General features: G+C 42.0%; 1 protein-coding gene across 3 annotated transcripts in view; it reads right to left on the minus strand.

Annotated features, from left to right (window-relative positions):
• The window catches only part of LOC138245813 (alpha-N-acetylgalactosaminide alpha-2,6-sialyltransferase 2-like), a 577,537-nt gene that overhangs the window by 129,568 nt on the left and 425,711 nt on the right, over positions 1–22,258 (minus strand). Inside the window, exon 9 of one of the 3 annotated variants that reach the window (XM_069199747.1) lies at positions 2,284–3,987. The exons of the other annotated variants lie outside the window; for them this stretch is intronic. Within the exon in view, the coding sequence (XP_069055848.1) occupies positions 3,817–3,987 (171 nt within the window). The 3' untranslated portion in view covers positions 2,284–3,816. Of the gene's footprint in view, positions 1–2,283; positions 3,988–22,258 lie in introns of those variants that run through there. 3 annotated transcript variants of the gene reach the window in all.

Below are 22,258 nucleotides of genomic sequence, written 5' to 3' on the forward strand. Positions count from 1 at the left end.
TGGCCAGCCTTACCACAGTATAGGCAAAGTCCCCTTCGTTGTAGTTCCTCCCTTTCTGACTCCGTCAATGGCCCACGAACCAGATCTATCTGCATGGGTTCTTCATGGGGAGGTGGAGAGGCTTCAGATGGACTATCTTTCGTTCGCCGACTGCAAGCACGGAAGGTAACGGAGTGGTATGGAGCTCTAGTTCTACGTCTTATCATCTTGCGCTCTCGAAGTCTATACTCGATGTTCATAGATTGATCCATTAATTCTTTCAAAGAACAAGCTGGAGAAGAGTGTACAAGCTCATCTTTAATTTCTTCACGCAGGCCTCGGAGGAAAAGGGTTACGAAGGTGCGTTCTACCCAGGAGGTTTCAGCTGCCAGCTGTTTGAAGCGGGTTATATACTGCAGTACATCCTGATTACCCTGCTAAATGTCACATAAGGCTTCTTCAGCTGCTGCTTCTACCCCAGGTCTCTCAAACATTTGTTTGAAAACAGTCAGGAAAGCGGAATAGTTAGCCAGGACTGGGTCATCTGCTGAAACCAGAGGAGTCACCCAAGCAAGCGCTGGACCAGACAAGGCGCTAATCAGATAGCCCACCTTAGCCTTATCCGAAGAAAACCGGAGTGGACGAAAGGCAAAGAAAACCGTCAGTGCATCCAAAAATTCCTTAATCTTTAAAGGATCTCCGGTATATCTAGGAATAGTAGCAGATACAGGTGGTATGTCCATTAATCGGGAAGACAAGACCTGTTGTAGCGCAGTGTTCTCAGCCCGTAACTGTTGTAACTCTTGGGCTTGTTGTTGGACAGTCTGTAACATAGCTTGAGCATTTTCTGACGCCTCTCCCTGTGGATCTTCCATGGCGCTCTCGCAACACAGAATCTTTTGGCGTTGCAATCTGTCACGTACTGCGCTGGACTTCTCATCTCTGGATTTCGGATTGGCAAATACACCAAGTCTTCTACAGGTCCTGGATACTCCCAGATAAGGGCGACCCCTTCTAGTAGCTACGGTGCCGCTTGACAGGCTACACCAAAGCAGACCGCACCCTCCAGAAGGAGTCCCAGAGGGAAAAAACCCCAACACTGGGGAAAAAACCTCTAACAGGAACTCCTGAAGGAAAACAAGAAAAAACAGGACTTGACAACAGGAAACAAAAATAGGCAATCCAGGGTACAAGGCAGGAAAAAAGGAACAGGCAAAAATATCCCAAGGCAAAAGCAGGAACAAAGAACAGGCAAAAATCTCCCAAGGCAAAAAAGCAGGAACAAAGAACAGGAGCGAACAGCACAACCAGAAGGAAGTGTTTGCAAAGCAAGGAGGAACAAGACTGACTGACTTATATACTGAGAAAAGGGAAGTGACATCACAGGAACAGGAAGTAACACCATCTTGGATTGGGAAAAGCCCATAGACCAGTATAGGAAAAAGAAAGTAGTATAAAAGAAAAACAGAGCATGCTGGGACAAAAACACGAAGAAGACAAGATGGACACAACATGGATAGAGACAGGCAAAAGGACCAACAAAAAACCCACCACCAACAACAAAAGAAGAAAAAAGGCTACAAGTAAGTGTAGCGCGACCAGGAGCGAAATATATGCTTCCCAGAAAGCAGAGTCAAAAAACGCGGGGAACGGCGCTCCGAATATCGGTAGCGCTTTCCACCCGCGAGGACAAAAAGAGACACTGCGTCAGAGCGTGGTGTTACATCATGTCAATAAATATTTTGAAAAAGCTTGTTGTGTTTTTCTTGGGTTTATCTTGGGTGTGCAAGAGTAAATAATGAAAGGGTCATATCTGTTTCCACGGATCCCTTGGGGATCAGAGTGTCATGTTCGAGGTTGGATTGCCCCAGTACCATGATAGTGGTAATTGTTTGGGAGTTTTGTACAGTGAACAGGTTTTCGCCATAGTTTATTATAATACAGGCAACACAGGTACCAAAAGTCCAGTAGCAACGCAAGCATCCCTAGCACAACACTTAAAAGGTCAGCATCACTCACAGAATCAGTACATGTGCGACAATATTCTATGATTACTTGTAAGTGGGGAAGCAAGCTTCCACTTCTGATACCCACGTGCCTCCTCTCCTCTTCTGTGTATCACGCAAGCTAAAGTCAAGAGCAAAGATAACGGGTGCAGCAAATACTGGCTTGTAGATATCTTTAGACAACATTTAACTAGTAGCATATCAAATGCTCTTTCTTAGATCCCTGTGCTTGAAAGTAGAAATACAATCGAAGAGATCGTCAAAAGAATTTAATATAAATTTACACATTGACATAAGAATTCTGACTGCTTTATTTTACTTTATTGTTAATGTAAATTATGTGTCGACATTGTTGAGAATTTCAGTGCATAGGTCAAAGAGAAGATGACCCCTCCAGTTCACAATCAGCTAAGTGCGGGGTAGGCAGGGTCTCCGCAGGTGTGTTGATCATTAGGATTTCTTGATTATTGTCACATCCTAGTGTTTCTTGAAATGGCAGCCCCTCTTGTCCAGATATTGGCTGGAAGTTGGTTCCGTAGGTTGACAGGTGGTTTGAAGACTTGGGGGTAGCTGAAGTCAGTGCAATCTTCTTAGAAGACAACGTCTGAATGAATGTCACTGGCAGCTGCCTCAACATGAAGTGTAGAAAAGCAAGGACCTAACCCCTTAGTTATGCAGGTTGTGGGAGGATGGCTAAACTCTTTATTGCATTTTCTGCTCCTGAGAGACGGAAATACCCTGGAGTGTGGGTGGTAGTGAGTGAATGTGGCCAGTAACTTTGTAAGCTCTCACCAAGTAAAAAACACACATCCAGTGAGGGATCTGAGAGAAAACTTGAAGCAGGAAGACATTCAAATTGAACCCAAATGGCTTAGGGGCTGACTTAGAGGTTGGTGGAGAGGGTACTCTGTCGCAACAGTAATTGTGTACCTTCTTTGCCAACCTGAAAGTTTGTCCCCATGATTTACAGAAGTGCAGGTCTTTAGCATGCTAGAGACTACTTTGTCTCCATCGTTGATATACTGCTGAGACGGTTTGACAGACTAAGGACCATTGGAGCTTTAGCCATTCAACCTCCTGCCCGATTTAGAGTGGGCAGTCGAAAGGCAAGTTTTTACTCTTCCTTTCAACTGTGATAAATGTGACTGAAAGGGACAGTGAAAATGTTTATATGACCCCCACACCTTCGGAGAAACCTCCCATGGGGTGGTGGTTATTCATTTTTGACTATTCAAAAACAAAATCTCGCTTTGGGATTGTGTTTCTGAAAAAACAAAAACATGTTAAAAGTTTTATGGATGACGCATGGTTCCGTCATTTTGACGGTACCGCCCGTCAACATTTTAATACATTGACAGCAACCACCGTGATTGCAGCTCCTGCGAATGTTAAGAGATGTCTGCTGGACCAGATGACCTCTCTAAATTCAGGGTGCAATTACTCCGGGAGAGCAGCAGAGTAGTTTACTCTGTCACCCTCACAAAGTAATTACCTACCCCTAAGTCTAAATCAGATCCTTTATCCGTGTTCTGTTTTCAACTTTAACTTTTTCAGAAAACATCACGTAACTATGTATTATGTACCTGCAATAACGAGGCAGAGCCCGCTGCTTGACAGCATCAACACAACAGCGACTCGCCTGGCTTCTGCAGTGAGCATTCTGTCTTTGGGATAATGGGCAGTGCGCGCAAGGCGTTAGCAATGAGAGAGAGAAAGTCCGGTCAGGAGACTGAGAGGGGTCTTTGATGATCTATCCAGCTTGTTCCCACCTGGATGAACTTATAGATCCTTGCCAATGTGCCCGGCAACCTCAGAGGCCACACCCTTCTTCTCACGGCCTCGTGTACAGCTTCACGATGGACAGCTTGTGGAACTTCTGCCACAGTTGCATTTCTTGGGTGAAGTCATGGTTAAGAATAAAATGCATTGAGATTTTCTTTTTCTCATAATAGTGTTGCGAATACTTCTTGAAGTCCGGAGTGATGAATCCATAAGCGTTCACCTAGGAAAAGGTAAGGGACGCGCAGGAAACGGAAAGAAGAGGCGTTACTCAAAATTAATTATGTTTGCATTCTTTATTAGCCATCTGACAGTTGTTCTCATTGGTGCGTTTAGAACAGAGAGATGCATGTCGTTGAACAGCTGGAGAGCAGGATGTGCACCAAAAAGTGCTTTCTGCACAGGTGCCACCTGCCGCATATTTTTTAAACTCCCGCTGCATATATTTTTACATTTATTTTGTATATCGAAAAAGCGTCGAAGACCAGTTTTTACTCTCCCGTAGAGCAGCGAATAACGTGACTTTAAAGGACAGTTAAAATGTTTAAATGACCCCCACACCTTGGGAGAAACCTGGCATGGTGTGATGGTCATTCATTTTTGTTTATTCAAAAACAAAATTCCGCTTTGGGATTTTGTTTCTGAAAAAAAACAAAAAAATGTTAAAAGTTTGAGGGATGGCGGATGGTATCGCCAATTCGACGGTATAGTCCGTCAAAACTTTAATGTGCATTTGACAACAGGGTCATTCCAACCCTTGTATACGTCTCTTGAGGTACACCAGGACATTAAAGTTCATTCGTATAAGTATACAATGATACAGCTGTCAAAAAAGTACACAGACAAATATAAATTGAAAAACAAAACAGGTGAATCGCAGTGATGACTTGCAAGAATTTGAAAACCCGAGTCCTCCCCTGGCGCAGCTTTTGCATTAAACACGTTTTGAAAGAGGAGTGCGGGTCTCTGTTTGGTTAGAGTATAGTTACTAACTTATACTAAGGAGGTTATTGATCTGCTCTTGCTGATTCTATTGAATTTGATTCAAGCTTTTTAAGCGACACTCTAACACAGGCAAGGTTATGAAAAAACGCAAGTCCAGCATTTTCTAAGCGACCCTAAGACGCTATTCTGCATCACGTCTACAACTAAACATCCACAAAATGGGCAAGTGTTAATTTGACATCATCAGTGCATTAAAATGGAGGCTAAAGTCCTGCATACAGGGTGCTTCTCAGGCACATTCATCAGGCAACATAGTCAATACTGCTGCATTCTGGAGAACCGTTTCGTTTTTTGCCAAGATGATCAGACGTTTAACATTGCAAAAGATGTTTCCAAAACCCAGGCCTTAGCAAAGATGAATCAGTCCTGGGTTTGAGGGAGGGACATGGCTCTGCATGTATGCTAGTGTTCAATGACACTGGTTCCTTTCACCTCAAAGTCTGCTTGAAATTTAAATGTATTGATATTATTTACATCTCTTTCATAGGCAGGCTCGATTTCCTGAACATCGGCAGACAGCATAAGATCTAGTGTATAGATTGCTGTGCTTCTCTGCAGAAGATGAAAGACAGCACGGTGGTTTATTGTGCAACCCACCCCAGATGGGAGAACGTCTCTTCCGGGTCACTAGCTGTTTACTTCAAACCTTCCCTTTCAAGAAGAGGAACATAGACCTCCTTTGGTTTGTAAACGGCCGCAGTTTATTAACCCATTTTAAATATCATGAAAGGTCATAAGTTGTCCTGAAACAAAGGTAATTAATATGAACCCTGTAGTATGCATAACTTAGAAAAAAGAACAATCATCACAATGCACATCAGGTCAATTGTGGTCATAAATTATCTTACAGCCATAAATTACTCTCTCTGTGCATCAAAATAACGTTAGTCCATCACCATAAATCATCCGGCTGACAGCCATTTTTACCCACAGGCCCCTGCCTTCAAGAGCTGCAGCTTCTAGGCTCCTCTTGCTACTGGTGACTGGCGTTTACGGCGCTCTGGCCGTACCTGGGCTGCAAGTGCTCTGTCTGCGTTGTGCTGGCTCTTTGTTGGACCTCAGTGTCCCTGCAGTGAAGCATCCCAAGTAGCCTATTCGAGCGGCTCTGCTTTCTGCCCTACTTTGTTATCATTGGTATACATTGGTGTTGTCTCTGCCCCACTGCTGGGGGTTCCCGGACAGGCATCAGCTCCCCTTTCCTGCTGCAGCTATGCCTAGGAGAAGCTTGAGAAACGTACAGCTCGAGTGCCCCTCAGATGTTCAAGAGGAACATGTCCATACCAACCCTAAATAAGTGGACCCCATTCTCTTTGAAGTTGCCTAGGATCTTGAGATTAATGAGGCCTTGCCTAATGAATCCCCAGCCCATGCCTGTGCAGAACTTGCTCAATGAGATATTCAATTTCCTTCTGGACCCCTCCAATTCTCCTTGGTTCAGAGCCCATCCACTCAAACTGCTCTATCAGTTCAGACCAGATGATGTCATGTGGTACAAAGTAGCCTGGCAACTGTTGCTAGATCCGCTTCCATTGCTTCCAAGAGTTTACATCTTCCCAGCTTGGCAAGGTTGTTACCGCCTAACATATTAGGGCTGCTTTTGGCCTGCCCAACTTCTGCATTTGGGTCTAATGTAGGCCTTGGAGGTCCAGGATTTCCACCATTTGAGTGGCTTGATGCTATCTTCCCTCAGACCATGTGCTGCTGCTATTTTTGCTGTAGCTATGCAGAATGAGCAGAATGACCTGAAATGCTGTGAGGGAAAGTCTGCTTACTCTAACCCTTTACTCAGTGCTGCCATGAACTAGAATTTGCTAAGACATTTCGTCCCACAGTTAAACTTTTTTATAAATAAATATAATTGTATTTTGTAAGTTTGAGCCACTTTTGCGTCAAAAAATGACGCAAATACAGCGCTAAAAAAGTATAAATATGGGCCTTATTGTCTTGGTGAACAAGTAGCAGGGTGCCCCCTTGTGGCCTAATCCGGAGGTAGACTTGTTTTAGACATACTGGTCATAGCTCGGGTGATGTGATGCAGTCAAGGCATGTGAGCTTCCCTTTCCCCTCCTGATCGTTCTTTGAATTCCTCAATCTTACCACCATGTGCCCCGCCCCCATGTGATCATTCTCCAAACTCAGGCATGCAGTACCTGGGTTTCTCTTGGCCGAGGCCACCAGCTCACCGACCCTATATGTCCCGAAAAAGGCCAGAGCAAAGGCAGACCTGAACAGGTTTCACTTCTCATTCACTCTGCAGACATCGGGCAGGGCCCTTAACAATGCCGCCAGTCTGGAAAAGCCAATGGCTAGCATTGGGTCCTTCTGCCTTACTTGCATACACCCCAACCCTCACATTGCTGTCTGGCAACAAAGGGAATTCATTAGGTCTGACCCCTTGTGGACCTTTGAGAAGCAAGCAACTGCACTTAGATGTGTTTGGGCGGACACATTTTTTTTTTCTGCTAGTGAAAGCTCAATGTATGAACCTTTTGACGTCCTCACAGTCTATATCCCTTTCCTTGTGTTTGCAGCACTTATTCAGCTCTGGAATAGAGCCCAGCACTTATGCTACTTGGACGAAGTCTTAAGTGCAAGGGCCTGGTCAACCAAGGCAGTTAGGTTGGGTCCACCTGTTTCGATAATTCCTCAGAGAAGGTGTCATCTCGCTCTCTGCTAGCGGTGCCAGCTGCATGAACCTTGTCTACTGAAAGCAAGTGAGAGAGCATCTACAGTTGAGTTACCACATCCTGGCAGTTGCCCAGCCCTAATTATTATGTTGGCATCCAGGTGGCAGCCGATTAGATAACATAATAAGCTCGTACCCTTGGGCACGGATCTGTGCCTAGGTTCAGCAGCCGCACTATTACATGATTGTCTGACCACAGCATTACCTGCTTGTTTGCAAGCAGGTACCTTTCACAGTGAGAAGTCTACCACAATTAGGAAGCACTCCAGCGGCACTGTGTTCTGTGTCAGGTTTTGATTACGCCAGGAGCACAGCTATCATGCCGCATATCAGAGTATCCAGAATGGTCCTAAAGCCTTCACTCCCTGCCTCATCAGTGAACAGTTCTAACTGCTTGGCTGTTACCCACGGCTCACGCTGAACCAGTGTGCCATTAAAATCAGTGAAGAAGGTGAGCCATTGTTGCAGACTGTCTCACCCCAATTGTTAGCCTGACTCTTTGATCATTTTTGTTCAGGCCTCTTGTGAGCCACACCAATTGCCTGCTGAACATTCTATCTAGTGGGATACCTCTACCCACAAAATTCAGGAGCTGCTGAATTTCCCCTAGGGTCACCTTTTCCTGACCACAATACCTTCAATTGTTTGTCTTAGCTCGGCAATCTTCGGGAGTGATATCCTACACACACCTTCAACTGAGTCCAGTTCCATACCCAGGAATGTAAACTTGGTTGTAGGGCTTTCAATGTTGTGTGCTAATGGCACACCCAGATTTTTTGTCAGGCTTATGAACTGGCCTAGGAAGGTGCTGCACTGCGGTGAGCCCGTGTCTCCTATGATCAAGAAATCATCACGGTAATGTAACTGCCAGCCCGTGTAGTGCCTCTCTCCTAGTTCCCACTCTCTCATAGGGAGGTATTTATCATAGTAGAAGAGGCTTTCTAACTGGAAATTCACAGATGGAAGCTGCTGTGGTGCACCAGGAGGAGGCAGAAGGCAGATTCAATGTCTGCCCTGGCGTTCAATGTTACTTTACTAGGCACCCTCAGAATGTCCACCACTTCATCTAGCGTGGCATATGATACATAGTATTGGTCCCGGTCCAACCCGTCATTAACTGAAGAACTCAGGCGGTGAGGATACCACAAAATTCTCCACTAGCCGATGCTCAAATTGTCCCACCACACAGCCCAGCTGGAGTTCTGCAGTCACCTTAAATCCTGTGACCTCGATGTTTTTAGCTAATGATCTGAGGTTCTTACTGGAGCAGTTCACCAGTGTGCCCTTGCACAGTATGAGAAAATCTTCCTTGGGAAACCTTCCACTCACAACTGTGTGTCATCCTGCTTGTGCTATCTGTTAAGCATTTGAGATAATTCCTTGACTTGTATAGAAATGGGTGCCTTCCCTACCGTCCTGCCATCCATCCACACCCGAGTTGCGCCCTTCCTTTGCTATCTCTTGTGTGTATCTTTTATGTAATTTACCTTTTGCCTTCCTGCAATTGCTTCCTGGGTGAGAGCCCTTGCCTGAATTTGCAGGCTTGGCCCACTTACATTCACCCTTGTCAAATTTCCAGCATGGTGGAATGGCTCTTTCTAGCCGTTCCTTCATCGTAGGGTTTGCTTTTGCTGTTATGATGGTATCCATCCTATTCCCCCTTATTCCCATAGAATCGAAAGGCAGGTGCCGGTGTGTCCACCCCTTCATGGGCTGTCACCATGTGGTTGGTAAAGCCTGTCACATCTTAGTGGTCCCAGACTATGATAGACATCTTTTTTCAGAATTGCTCATTGTACCACAACCAGATATCACCTTGATACTTACATTGTGCTTCATGGCCTTTCTGCAAATAGAGGAATAGTGATGTTGCACTCTGGGGGAACTTCTTAATGAACACGTGAGCTAACATTCTGAACGCATGCATCAGTTGTCTACTGATCTTTCAAATCTAGGCTTATGCCTCTCCCTCCTGTCCTCTTTCTTTTCATGCACCACTAAATCCAAACCTGCCTGCCTCACTTCTAACTGAGAGAACAAGCTGATGAATTCTTTGTCCTAAATCCTCTACTTCACGGATAGGGGAACCAGGCTTGCCAATCCCAGGCGCAAGGTGATGGCTTAAAGTCTTTGTTAGCTGGCTTACCATTTACTCCACTGTCCACCCAGACCCTAGCGGGCTCTGTCCTTCCTGCTTAGTTAGTGTTGGTCCTTGTGTCAGGGGTATCATCTTTGGGCTCTTGCTGAGGTTTAGAAACATCCATATTCCTGCTGCCATTGCTATCTGAGCCTTACTCTGGCTGTGCTGCCCCCCTATGGCTGTCTCACTCTTATTTGCTGTCTAGTCCTGTGCGCCGGGCCTAGCTGCCCTCTCTGATGTGAGGGTACCCTGCTCCTGATGTGCTTCTCTGTGCCTGCCCCTGCACTGTCTGAATCGTACATTGGCCAGGCCTATAACCAGCTACTGGTTGCACATACGGAGTATGCCCCCTCATTTACCATAGGCTGCTTCAAAACATGCTGGCCCAAGCTGTGTGTATTTTCCTGGGCCTACGGGCATCCTGCCTGTGCAGGTTGCCACACCCGGATGCATTAGCCATGGTCCTCTCAAAGAATTGGCTTCACCTTCCCGGCCCACGCTTCTTCTCTATGGGTAGGACTTTGTTGTGCTTCTCTGCGGCGGAGGAGGGAACTGGCAAGATTGTTGTGCTCTCTGAGTGCAAGGGAAGGAGCTGAAGAGATTGGTTTGCCTTACTGGGGGCAGGGAAGAGAGCAGATAGAAATTCTTGTGCTTCTCTGTGGGCAAGGTTAGGGAGTGGACAGAATTTTAATGTTTTTTTGGGGGGTCAAAGGGCATGGAGCGAGGTAATGGGTTGGAGGCCACTGGAGAGAGCTGACAGGATTGATGTGCCTGTTTGAGGGACAGAAAGGATGCAAAAGGGATTGGTGTGCCTTTCTCAGACATGGGGCAGTTGGAGATGGGATTCTTGTGCTCTGTGTGCCACGGGGGCATGAACAGGACACGGTGTCTGGGAGCCACTTAGACCTCAGCTAGTATGTTTGATATTTGCAGTTCACAGCTGCCGCTTGTATAAAAAGCTTCAGGATCTTCAGAATCAGCCTGATCTCAGTGACCTGACTCTCTCTTCCAGACCAACTTGCAAGATTTATCTTCTTGAAAGTTGTGAAACAAGCCTCATCTGGGAGAGTGCGAGCCCCCTTCTGGAGGCTTGGTGAAAGTAAACGTGCCATAAGTGCCACCTTGAATGTTAAGGGCCCTCCACCAGACAGTCCCTTTTCACTTCCTACCAAGGCAGTGCCCACTCCTTCTGCTCAGAGTAGAGAGACAGAAAGAGGAAGTGTTGGACATTGACTTTTGGCACGGATTATGCACATCGTAACAATTTAACTTGCCTATTAACACCTATGGAGAAGAGGTTTATTGGGCATACTGACAATAGGAGAAAAGCCCTAAAAGAGAAACTAGAAGAAGGGTTAGAGAAAAGCACTTACGAAAATGATTATGCTTACACTGCTATTAAAACACAAGGTAGATTAGCTTTGGATGCACTACATGTAGGGAAGCTCTGTGTATATAGGCTAAAATCACGTACTGACACTTTATTTGTGGGAACGAGTGAATGTAGGCATCTGTTTTTGTTTCAGAGTAAATGGACATTTATGTTTAAGGGTGCAGACCCTGTGATTCCTGGAATTTATTATATTTGTGGGCTTAATGCTTATTACCGTCTTCCTAGATAATGGTATGGGACACGTTACTTGGGAATAGTTTTTCCCAAGATTTATCACATAGATGATTTGAAGAAGATACCGAAAGTGACTGAATTACACCAGATGAGACAAAAGAGAGAAACAGCCTCTGCAATTGTAGGGGATATTTTGGGGGCAATAATTCCTTTTGTAGGAGTTCTACTGAATGCAAACAAGATACAAAATGTGTCTACTATTGTGGATAATATGCTAACAAACTTTACTGGAGCCATACTTTTGCTAAATACTGAATAGCTGCGGATAGAGCTATGACGCTTCAAAATAGGCTTGCTTTAGACATAATATTAGCGAAGGACGGAGGAGTCTGTAAAATGATTAATGCAAGGCACTATTGTTCTTACATACCTGAGAATGAGAAAGAGATAAGAGATTTGCTTACTAATTTAACTAATGCAAGTAAGGATTTGAAAGAATTAAAAGAACCAGGAGTTTGGGAAAAGGTTGAAATTGATTTGTTGCTGTGGGAAATTGGTTTAGCCAAATTTGGGGTGGGATACTATGGAAAATTGTCCAAGGAATACTAATTGTGATTACTGTTATATTAGGTTTATGGGGGGCATGTAAATTATGGCAGAAAATAAAACTAAAACGGGGCAAAAATAATCAGAGGAGGGAAGAACAACCCAGGAGAAGAATTTATAGGGAGACTACAAGAAGGAGAAATCAAAGTGTAGCTGAAAGCTATTTGTAAAATGTTGACAGGGGAAAGGTGTGATGACATAGTTAGTCATCAGAGGAGGGATTGTTGGAGCAGATATTCTAATAGAGACATTTCTAATGATTTGCGTGTGTTTATTAAAGCGAAAATTCTATAAAGAAATTAATATTTGAAAATAACGTGTGTAGGCAAAATGTGCCCACCGGGAGTGGTCACCATGTGTATTAACAAGATGTTAAATAATGAAAAATATTCATAAAAACGTATTAATATGTAATTTTTGGATGTATAACCTATGTTTTGTGTTAATTCGCATTTTTAACTTAGCCATACTGAGGGCCTGGTTTTCGCTGGGCCTTGCCTGCTTTAACGTGGAGACGCGATAAGGCTTCCGAGGACTGGAACTGGAGAGAAGGACCTTGAACTGTGCAGAGTTCAGAAGGCTCTGCTAGAACATTCTGCAAATGTACCAGTAGACAGGAGATGATGAAGACAATTTGATACACTTATGTATAGTGTAGGCTAAACGCATTTTCCCAGGACTTGAACAATGGAAGCACTGACTAAAAGACTCTGTGCAACAATTTTGTTATCTGAAGAGCTGGATGATGTTCTCATAGACAGAAGAACCAATCAAACGAATGGAACTTGAATCCTGAATAGACGTGTATATGCGGTAAACAAAAACTATAGGTTAGAGTCATAACTTCAGATAAGGTTGGCCAATTAGCAGTTAGTGGGACGGACTGAGAGACCCTAATAAAAAGTCATGACAAAGGGAGAAAAGTTTGAGCGGAGAGGAGAAAGTTGATGACGTCAGGAGACGCTGTCTGAAGTGCTGATAATTGGGCCTTTACACTCTGTGAGCCTGATACTCTGCTGACTACTGATGACCTGGAGATGAAGACTGACTAGTTGCTGATCCATCTTGGATAGGTAGCTATAATAATGTGACTGACTAATTTGGGCTTTTTCTTCTAGGTAGCAACTGCGCTGTTTTAATTATTTTTTCTCTCTCTTAGAATTTTCCAAATTGTTTTCGCATGAAGACCCACATGCTGATGCTAATCTGGGTTAGGTAGGCTGACAAGGGTGACACTGACGCTGACAATTGACTGACGGAGAATTACTTTGCTGAATTACTATGTCATGTGTTGAGAAATTATTAGGTAATGTTGCTTTGATTTTGCGTTCTTTGGTTGAATAATGCTTTTGTGATGATTAATAAAGTTTGATTGACAATAAAATCGAATAAAGGTTTTTGATTAGAATTGTAACTAATAGGGAATAAAAACAATTAACCTTTTTGAGAGTGATGGTATTTCTCATTAGATAGATTTTTCATTAATGTTTGATATTGATTATAGTGATTGTTAATGGTTCAATGGTATACTGCTTAACCAGGATACTCCATGCGATCCAAAAGGTTCATCGACCTATACGCGTCCCCTTGTAAGTTTACTTACTAAGGACCGGGCGCACTAACAGAAGTAACCAGTGATGACACTAGTAATGCATCATGCAGGCACTGTCCTCACACATAAGACTCTACTGACCCCCAGTGCGGCGTGCAACTCTTTCCAGAAAGCTATACAACACCTTGCCTGAATAGGGACTTAGGTGGCATCTGCGTGTGCAAGGAAGGACAAGAGTTCAAAAGATGTTTGTTGGGATGCTCCCAACTAAAAGCCTGGAGAGAACGGGCAGTGCTTTGGAGGAAAACTTGTGATCCTGCTGGGGATACTTATGGTTTGTCGCATGTATGTAATGGTGAAAGTCGGGTGGTCCACAGATTAATCAGAGATTGCTCAACTGTTAATTTGGTGGGACTGCATGGTGAAGCGATTTGTAGTGAAATGTGTACACTGCCATGTTGTTGCTGTGAACACAAACGAATAAAGAATGTTTAAAAAACCTGTCTGCTGTTTATAGTGAACAAATGTAATATATTTACAACTGTAGATATTGCTTGGCTTTCTAAATCTACAGTCTTCATAACTGTACAGAAGTATAGTTGCATCTACATATCACTTCATAACTTGATGGGCACACGGCATGCTACATCGTAGGGCATTCTTCACTGGAAGACTGTTGAGTGGCCATGTTGTCTAAGTGGGGAATATTTAGGCGCTGTGTGCCATGACCACAGAGTAGCACTCTTTTCCTGACAAAGGTCCCTGTACTAAAATAAGTAGTGGGGTGAGGATGAGCAGGGAAATTAACATATTAGTTTTATTTTAAATTATTGTATGACTGTGGTTATGAGGGCATTGCTTATGTGGAACTTTTTTATGTTTTGTGATGAGTAGTAGAATGCACTTCTTGTGAAACTATGACTGTGCTGGTGTGCTAATGATGCAGAGTGAGAGACAGGTGTACATGTGTCCCTACCGTCCTTGATCAGTTCTGGTTCTTTAGTGAAATTACTCCACATCTTCTGGTCCTTGTATTGTCCCTGTAGGAAACAGAATATGTTTGTTGGTCTGTATGATTCTGCATCAACAGATTGATACGAGCCAGATCTTAACTTCTTCCTGAATTCCAGGTGGAATTAGATGTTGTGTGCCTTTGTTGGGAGTGAGTTACATATTTTTGCTCATTCTACAGCCGAAGGAGGTTCCACAGATGTTTTCTATCTTGTAGGGGTGTGGAAGAGGGATCAGCTGAGGTATGACTCTAGAATGCCGTGTTCTGATCTGTGAATATTTTGGAACTTTAGTCTGGATGTCCCTTTGCCCATGATAGCTATGTGAATGAATCAGTTGTGCCTTGAAGTGGGAGTGTCTGCCTAAAAGAAGCTAGTGAAGTGCTTGTAGCACTGGTGTAATGCACTCCCATGGGCAAAGGTGTTGGAACTGCTGTGCTGCTGCATTTTGGATCCTTAGTTGTTTTCCAAGTAGGAAACGTGGGGCATTTAGGTAAAGATCATTTGTGTAGTCAACTAGAGACATGACAAAGGTGATCTATAGTTTCTGCAGATACTCTAGTCAGGGGAACATGAATCAAATAGTTTATGTGGAGTAGAAGGTGCTTTCTTTGACTTGATTCACAGGGACAACTTGATGAGTATAATTCCTTCAGGTTTGCCAGCATGTTGTCAGCATAGTCCTAAAGGCAACAGCCTAATTTGAAGTACTTGATGATATTGGCAGAGGTGTTAGAGCAGAAGCTGAACAGAAGTAGTGAACTACAGTTGCTGGTGAAAGGAGCTGAACAGATTCCAAGTTCCTCAAGTAGAAGTGAAAGTGTCTGGAGGTGGACTGTGCCTAAGATGACAAATAGATTTAGCTGAAGTAGTGAAACCACTCCATTTCTGTTCATTGTCATTGTGAGCTATTACCAGTTGAATATGAGGGCACATTCCGTGCATTGGCAGAAGTTTATTTGGTGGGCAGAGAGTAGGTTGTTCCCATCTAACAGTCTTAATTAAGGCAGATCTTTCTATCAATTTTCCCATGGATCAACCATTGAAAGACGGCTCAATTTTATCGTATGAGGTAGTTCTTTATGAGCCGTCTGATGAAGCAGCTCTTGAGGGTGGGGAGGAAGGGTCTTAAAACTAACACGTTGTTGAATATGTTTCTCTGTGAGACTTGATAAATGCTGTTTAAGGTCCTAGTCTGTTATGTCTGTGACAATGTACATTTGTAGCTATAGGCTAGATCTGCTGAATAAAATCAATATAAACTTAAGAATAGCTTTGTTGTAAAATAATGCCATTTTCTTTTATGGTTTTCCCTTACTAAATCATACAAAATATTATAGAAAGGCCTTTCCTAGAGCCAGGAGTGCTCTTCTTCCAGAGCTCCATGACGCAGACCAACCACCTGTGAACCACCGGCTCCTAATGACAAAGTAGGGGACTGAGCAACGATCCAGCTACAGAGCGTTGTTTTAAAACACAGCACTCTGAAGATAGATGCTTTCATTGCACATGTGAGGGGTGTAGTTTAACTATGATTCCCTCACACAGGCACACTAGATTTTAGTTCCGAACATATTGCACATGCCCCAGGTGGCACAGTATATCTGATAAAATGGGGCTATCAGGGTGCTCGTCAGTGCATTCCAGAGGTCTATGAGAATCTACACCCCAGAACAGTAGCAGCTTCTTATGGGGCTGTGCTTTCAGCCCTGTCAAGAAGCTGGGAGTAGGCTTGAGGGGGGTCTTCCTCTTAAACCTGGTCTTGCTGCGCTGTCTGGCTTCTCATTAGGAATCATGACTTGCATGTTCCTATATCCAGTGCCGGATTTCTGACCTCCTTCTTCCATGGCGCTTCTGAGTTGCCAACAAAGAGAAGTAAAAAAATAATTCAATGTTGTTTCTCTGTGTATGTGAGTGAAAGTGTGTATGTGCATGATTGAAGGAGAATGAAATTGAGTGAGATTGTGTGTTAGTTTAATGTGTTTAAGAGTGTCAATGAGAATGAAAGAGTGGGAATTGATGAGTGAATGAGAGTGAGTATGATTAAGTGAAAGCAAGGGAGTGAGTAAAGCACTGTGAGTGAGGTAGAATGAATGAATGATGTGGAGATTATGAGAAGGAATGGGAGTAAATCAGGAGTGCCTTTATCAATGGTAAAGCAGGTGCAGTTGTACCAGAGCACAGAGGACCTTGTGTAACTGCACCTGCTGCACCACTTAAAGCAGAACACCCGTATACCAGGAGTTCAAATCAAAGCCCTTGTACACCATCACTTGTGAGTATCAGTGACTGCGAAGGTGTGAGTATGAGTAAGTGTGTTTGTGAGTGAGATGCAGTGAGTGTGAGTGAATTGGTACATTTGTTTGTGAGGGTACTGGAGGCAAATGTTGAAAACAATGAAGTGAAACTGTGGCAACTATTATGCCCGACACTTTCCGGGATCTCCAGTACTACTGTTTAATTTTATCAGTTTGATTCAGCATCTGATAATTGTACTTTGCAAGTTTGCAGTAATAAACACAATGTACTGATGTGCTCTAGGAAGAAAATGAACCTCAGAGCACTGTGTTGTGGAATTAAACCTGGAGGCTGACGGAGATATACATCCAATAGCTAAATTGCACAAAGTACAGTCAGGACACCTTGGGTCAAATACCGGCTTCATGACCTGATGACACACTGTAATCCTAAGAAGACATATTTATCTTAGTGCACCAAATTGTACTTGACTGTCTAATTTAATTTGGTTTGAAATGGATGATTTTTAAACACCTCCTACAAACAATCTAACAATAATATTGACCAGGTATCAAGTACACACGACGCATTTGTCTCTTAATTAACTCATGGGATTGTGTGTGAGTGTAGGGAGGGCTGTCTTACACCTCTCAGACTGTTTCGCCTAGGTTCACCTCCTGATGGATAAGTGCCTAATGCTAAAGTTTGTGGGTTTGGGTAACACATCTAACAGTTCTAGCTCAGACATTATCCTGATGGAAATGAAGAAATAGTACAATATAATGGATTGGTGCTTAATTTGTAAATGAACTAGTGCCTGTGCCCAAAGCTCTGCTCTGGTGGTGATATTAAAAATCAACTTGCCCAATATCAAGGCTACGTAGTGTTGAATTCAAATAAGGCCTCTTTAATCCACCATCAGACACTGCTGTCTCCTTAATCTCACTCTTGCCTCCTTCTCCTTTGCATCAATTTTTCCATCTTTCCCTTCCTCCTTCTTTCCCGTGTGTGTGTTTTTCTCTCTGTTGCTCATGGTCAATATCTGATGAGGTAAAATAAGTGTTAGTCCCCAAAGATGAGCGCTGATGGGCCCCACCAGCAACCACCAGCTCCAACTAACCACAGGGTTGGTTCCATCATGGTTTCTTGCAGGGGCCATACGTTTTTGTTATGCCACTGGGACAGGGAGAGAGAAGACAGGATCGGTGCACCTCTCCGGTGGCAGAGTGAGGGAGTGGATTATTGTACCACTCAGGAGGCCATAGGAGAGAGGGGGCAGAAAGCTGTAGGACATGGTTCGTGGGATTGGAGTCTCTATGGGGGTGAGGGGTAGATTTATGTTAGGAGGGAGAAGCAAGGTCATTTATTCTATTGTTGGAACTTTTTAAGAACTCAGTGGGTCTTGTGTTCTCTGCCAAAGGGAATGGGAAGGGGGGTCAGTATTTTATTTTTTTCCATTTTATATAGTGAAAATATTACCCAGCAGCGATAGAGAGTTTTACACAGCCAAAGTGAAGAGAGTCTAAGCATAATCTTGAGGTTATAATAAATAAACAATAATGTTCTGGATAAACAAAGCAATCCTTTGAATTTCAATGTGGAATTATGAATACTTACAATAGTGAATACAATTACGTACAATATGTCCAGACGTAGAAGGCAAACTGGGACATGAAAGGTAATGCCAACAACCAGACAAACGTGGGGAGAGATACAGAGAGAGGTGTGTTTATATGTCAGTAAAATTAAAGCATCTTCAGCAGTAAAGAAGCGTCAACTCTTTCTTAAAGGTAGCTACTTTTGTTGCACTCCCTGAGAAGGATTAGACCATTGTACATTCTTCCCTGAAAGCTTATGGTTCTAGAAGAAGTGTATTAGAGCTGCAAAGGGCAGGGGCTTAGCTTCAGGGGGGTGTTTGGGCTATTAAACCCTCCTAATAAATGTATTCTCTAGTAAATAGTTGAGTACAAGTGCTTTAAGTCAGATATGGTAAGGTGTATGCCATATTTCACTTCGGATTCTTACATACACATGCAGACAAACACACACACCCACATACTCACACAAAACACACACACACACTCACACATTCTTGTCTCTGTTTCAAAGATCATAAAATGGTTATTTTACAAAATACTGAGTTATAAGTACTCCTCACAGTCCTCACTTCTCTCCCTTCCTTCTGCTCCTTAAAATCCCCCCGCCAAGCTTCTTGTATAAAGTATTTTAACTAGCGTGATTGTTGGGAAATCTGAAGCACACCACCCTAATCTTATTGACCAAGCTGCATCCTGGTGAAGGGATCTGAGGCCACTGTAACTTTTCAGCTTCAAGGCCAATTATTTGGAGGTGAAGATGTGAAATACCTTCTCAGCAATGCATGCTGTCCTACAAATTGCTCAATAGTGCCAGAGAGTGAATCTCTGGCTCTGACAATCTTTTCACTCATTCCCCTCAGGCGGAGGGATTCCTGTTTCCTTTTTAACCATTTTCTACACACTACAAACACTAACAAGCCAAGGCGTTTACATTCTGCACAACAATTGTATTTTGCTTTCCAGGGAACACTGAAAACTTTGCAGATAATCCTTTTCTAGGACATCAGCAGTAGTTTGCCTTTTAACTGTGCAACACAATTGGCAAAAACCTAACAAGTATTGACAAAGCCAGTAGGTCTTGTTTTCCTGAAGCAAAAAATGCAAACACATGCATGTACAAATGTTGTGGTAGTGGTAATGGTGGGGCATTTGACCATAATCACAAATAAAAAAAGTATTGTTATACTCAAGTATTGTATCAAGAACACCATGATGTCAAAAATATAGTCCTTATGAATATTTAAGGTAAGAATATTGTTTTAAGTGTTGTTTTTAATATTTTTGTAAAAATGATCATTGGTGAAAATGTTGTTTAATACATTGTGTTAACGGCTAACATATGTTTTTTGTGCTGTGTTTTTAAGTTTTATGGTAATTGTTGCGTTAGTATGTTTTCTATTTTTTTTTCATTAGTTGTAAACATTTCAATATAATTTTGTAATAAACTTTATTAATGTATATAACTAATGTATAGGTAATAATGTTATAGGAGCAGGATTTGGGGTTTTTAGGCGAAAAGCGTGGGTACATTATTAAAATGCGGAAGAAATAATTTGCTTGTATGTTAAATTTGATAAAATATATTGTTTTTTTAAAATTGTTAAATGTATAACTTGGTTTTTAACTGTAAGTAACATAAATAATTTCACATTTCTGACATTTTAAATCCAATTTTTAAATTATGTAAAGTATGTGATACGCTTCTTTTAAATTGTACATTTGTGTGCATGCAATGTAATCATTTTTGAAAATTCTTAAGATAATTTGTGATTTTTTGCAGTTTTAAAAAAAAATGATAATTTTTAATTTGAACGTTTGAACATTTGATTTTTATTTATGTTTACTGTAAAATTTGGTTTGAATTTGTAAATATTTACTTATGTTTACATTTACATTTCCAATATATTTTAATTTAGAAATCAATAATCATTTAATTTTTCATTAAATCATTTGTGTACTGAATTTGTAAGAATTACATGCAATATTTTATTGTATTTTTAAATATCTTGTTTTATATGTTTAATTGTTATGTTTAACATAGACTTTATGTGTATTAAAATAAATGTGTCTTTAAAACTGACAATAATATTGTGGTGTAGTTTTTAAATGTAATAAATTAATTTTAATAATAAGGTTAAAATTGTTGTTAAGTATTATTAGTCAGGTAACTGTGAAGATAATTTACATATTTGTGTGTCTAATCGTAAATGATTATTTGCAATATATATTTTGAAAATGATAAACATTACATCAAATATATTATTACATAATGTTTCCATTGATTAATTTGTTTATTTATAGTTATAGTTTATTTTATGTACTAATTGCATTTTGTTATAGTTATTTAGTTATTTTATTGAAAATAATGTATAAACAATTTAATGTTATAAATAATAATTTAATATGATAATTTATACTGTTAATTATATTGAAAATATTTACTAGGTAAGAGTTTGTTATAAGTAATGTTTTTATTTACTGAAAAACACAAATTGGAAGTTGTTTTATTATGGAGTAGAGATAGTAAACGTAACCCCATTAGTGTCCACCATAGTCTCTCAAATTGTTTAGATGGGAGAGTGAATAATAAATGTAACCATCTAAAGTGGTTTAGATTGGATTTGAAATATTGAAATATTGAATGTAAACTGTTTAGTGTCAAACACCTTCCACAAAATGGTTTAGATTAGAGTGTGGATAGTAAATGTAACCCCTTTAGTCTCCAACACCTTCCCCAAAATGCTTTAGATTTGAATGGGTGTAGCAAATGTAACCAATTTAGGGCCTGATTTAGAGTTTGGCAGACAGGTTACTCTGTCACAAATGTGATGGATCCCGTCCGCAGTATTACGATTTCCATAGGAAATAATGGAATCGTGATATGGCGGATGGAATATCTGTCAAGTTTGTGATGGGAAAACCCCATCCGCCAAACTCGAAATCAGGCCTTTAGTGTCCAACACCTTTACCAAAGAGGTTTAGATTGTAGTGGAAATAGTAAAAATCATCCCTTTAGTCTTCAACCTGCCATCAAATGGTTTAGATAGTAGATTTAACCCTTTAGTGTCAAACACTTTCTCCTAAATTGTTTAGATTGGAGTGGGAATAGTAAATGTAAACCCTTTAGTGTTTTAAACCTTACTCAAAATTGTTTGGATTGGAGTTGAAATATTGAATGTAACCCATTTTGGGGTTGATTAGAAGTTTGGCGGATGGAAAGACCGATAAGCCAAAGTCCCGACAGGGTTGTCGCTGCCATGTTTGCTACCTTGCCCCATCCTCATTAAGACTTTCCCACTGGGCTGACCGGCGGAAACTAAGAGGAAAAGGTGCCATACCAGCACCTTCGAAATGCACACTGTCTGCACAGCAGAGCAGGTGTTTTGTACAGACCGCTGTATTACGAGTTACACAACCAGGACCACTTAAACGCAACCAAACTTCTGACACTGCCAGGACTCTGGAGGGCAGGAAAGAGGTAGTTCAACCACCAGCACCACCAGCCCGTCAAAAATCCTCTGAACCAACTACAACTCACAAAAGCATGATAGCAGCTCTCCCATGGGGGTAATCCAATGGTGGTGCGAACTGCGGCATTCGGGGGTCTACACAACAGTACACCACACCACACTGGATATTTTGAATTCCACACTTACATACATACATTCAAACACACACACCCGACACACCTACAAATTGCACTATTAAGCACACCACCCAATCCTTTGGATCAAAAATGCTATACACAGCAAGATAGAGACCGGCAACAGAAATTAGGAACCATAAAATAGGCACCCCTCACCACTTCAAATACCACTCATCACACACCTGCACATCATACATATCTCACAATCTTTTCCTACACATCAGACACCACCAGTCACCCACTCACAACATAGCACCCAAACCACATCACCTGTTTCTTTTACCTTATTGTGTTGCCCACCACTACCATGTCCCCACAAAAACATCGCCGCTTCACAGATGATGAGTTGAGGGTCATGGTCGACGAAATCATCATGGTAGAGCCACACCTATTTGGAGCACAGGTCCAACAGACCTCTATTGCCAGGAAAATGTAGATGTGACAAA

The sequence above is a fragment of the Pleurodeles waltl genome, chromosome 7, assembly GCF_031143425.1.
Source record: "Pleurodeles waltl isolate 20211129_DDA chromosome 7, aPleWal1.hap1.20221129, whole genome shotgun sequence".
Taxonomy (NCBI): domain Eukaryota; kingdom Metazoa; phylum Chordata; class Amphibia; order Caudata; family Salamandridae; genus Pleurodeles; species Pleurodeles waltl.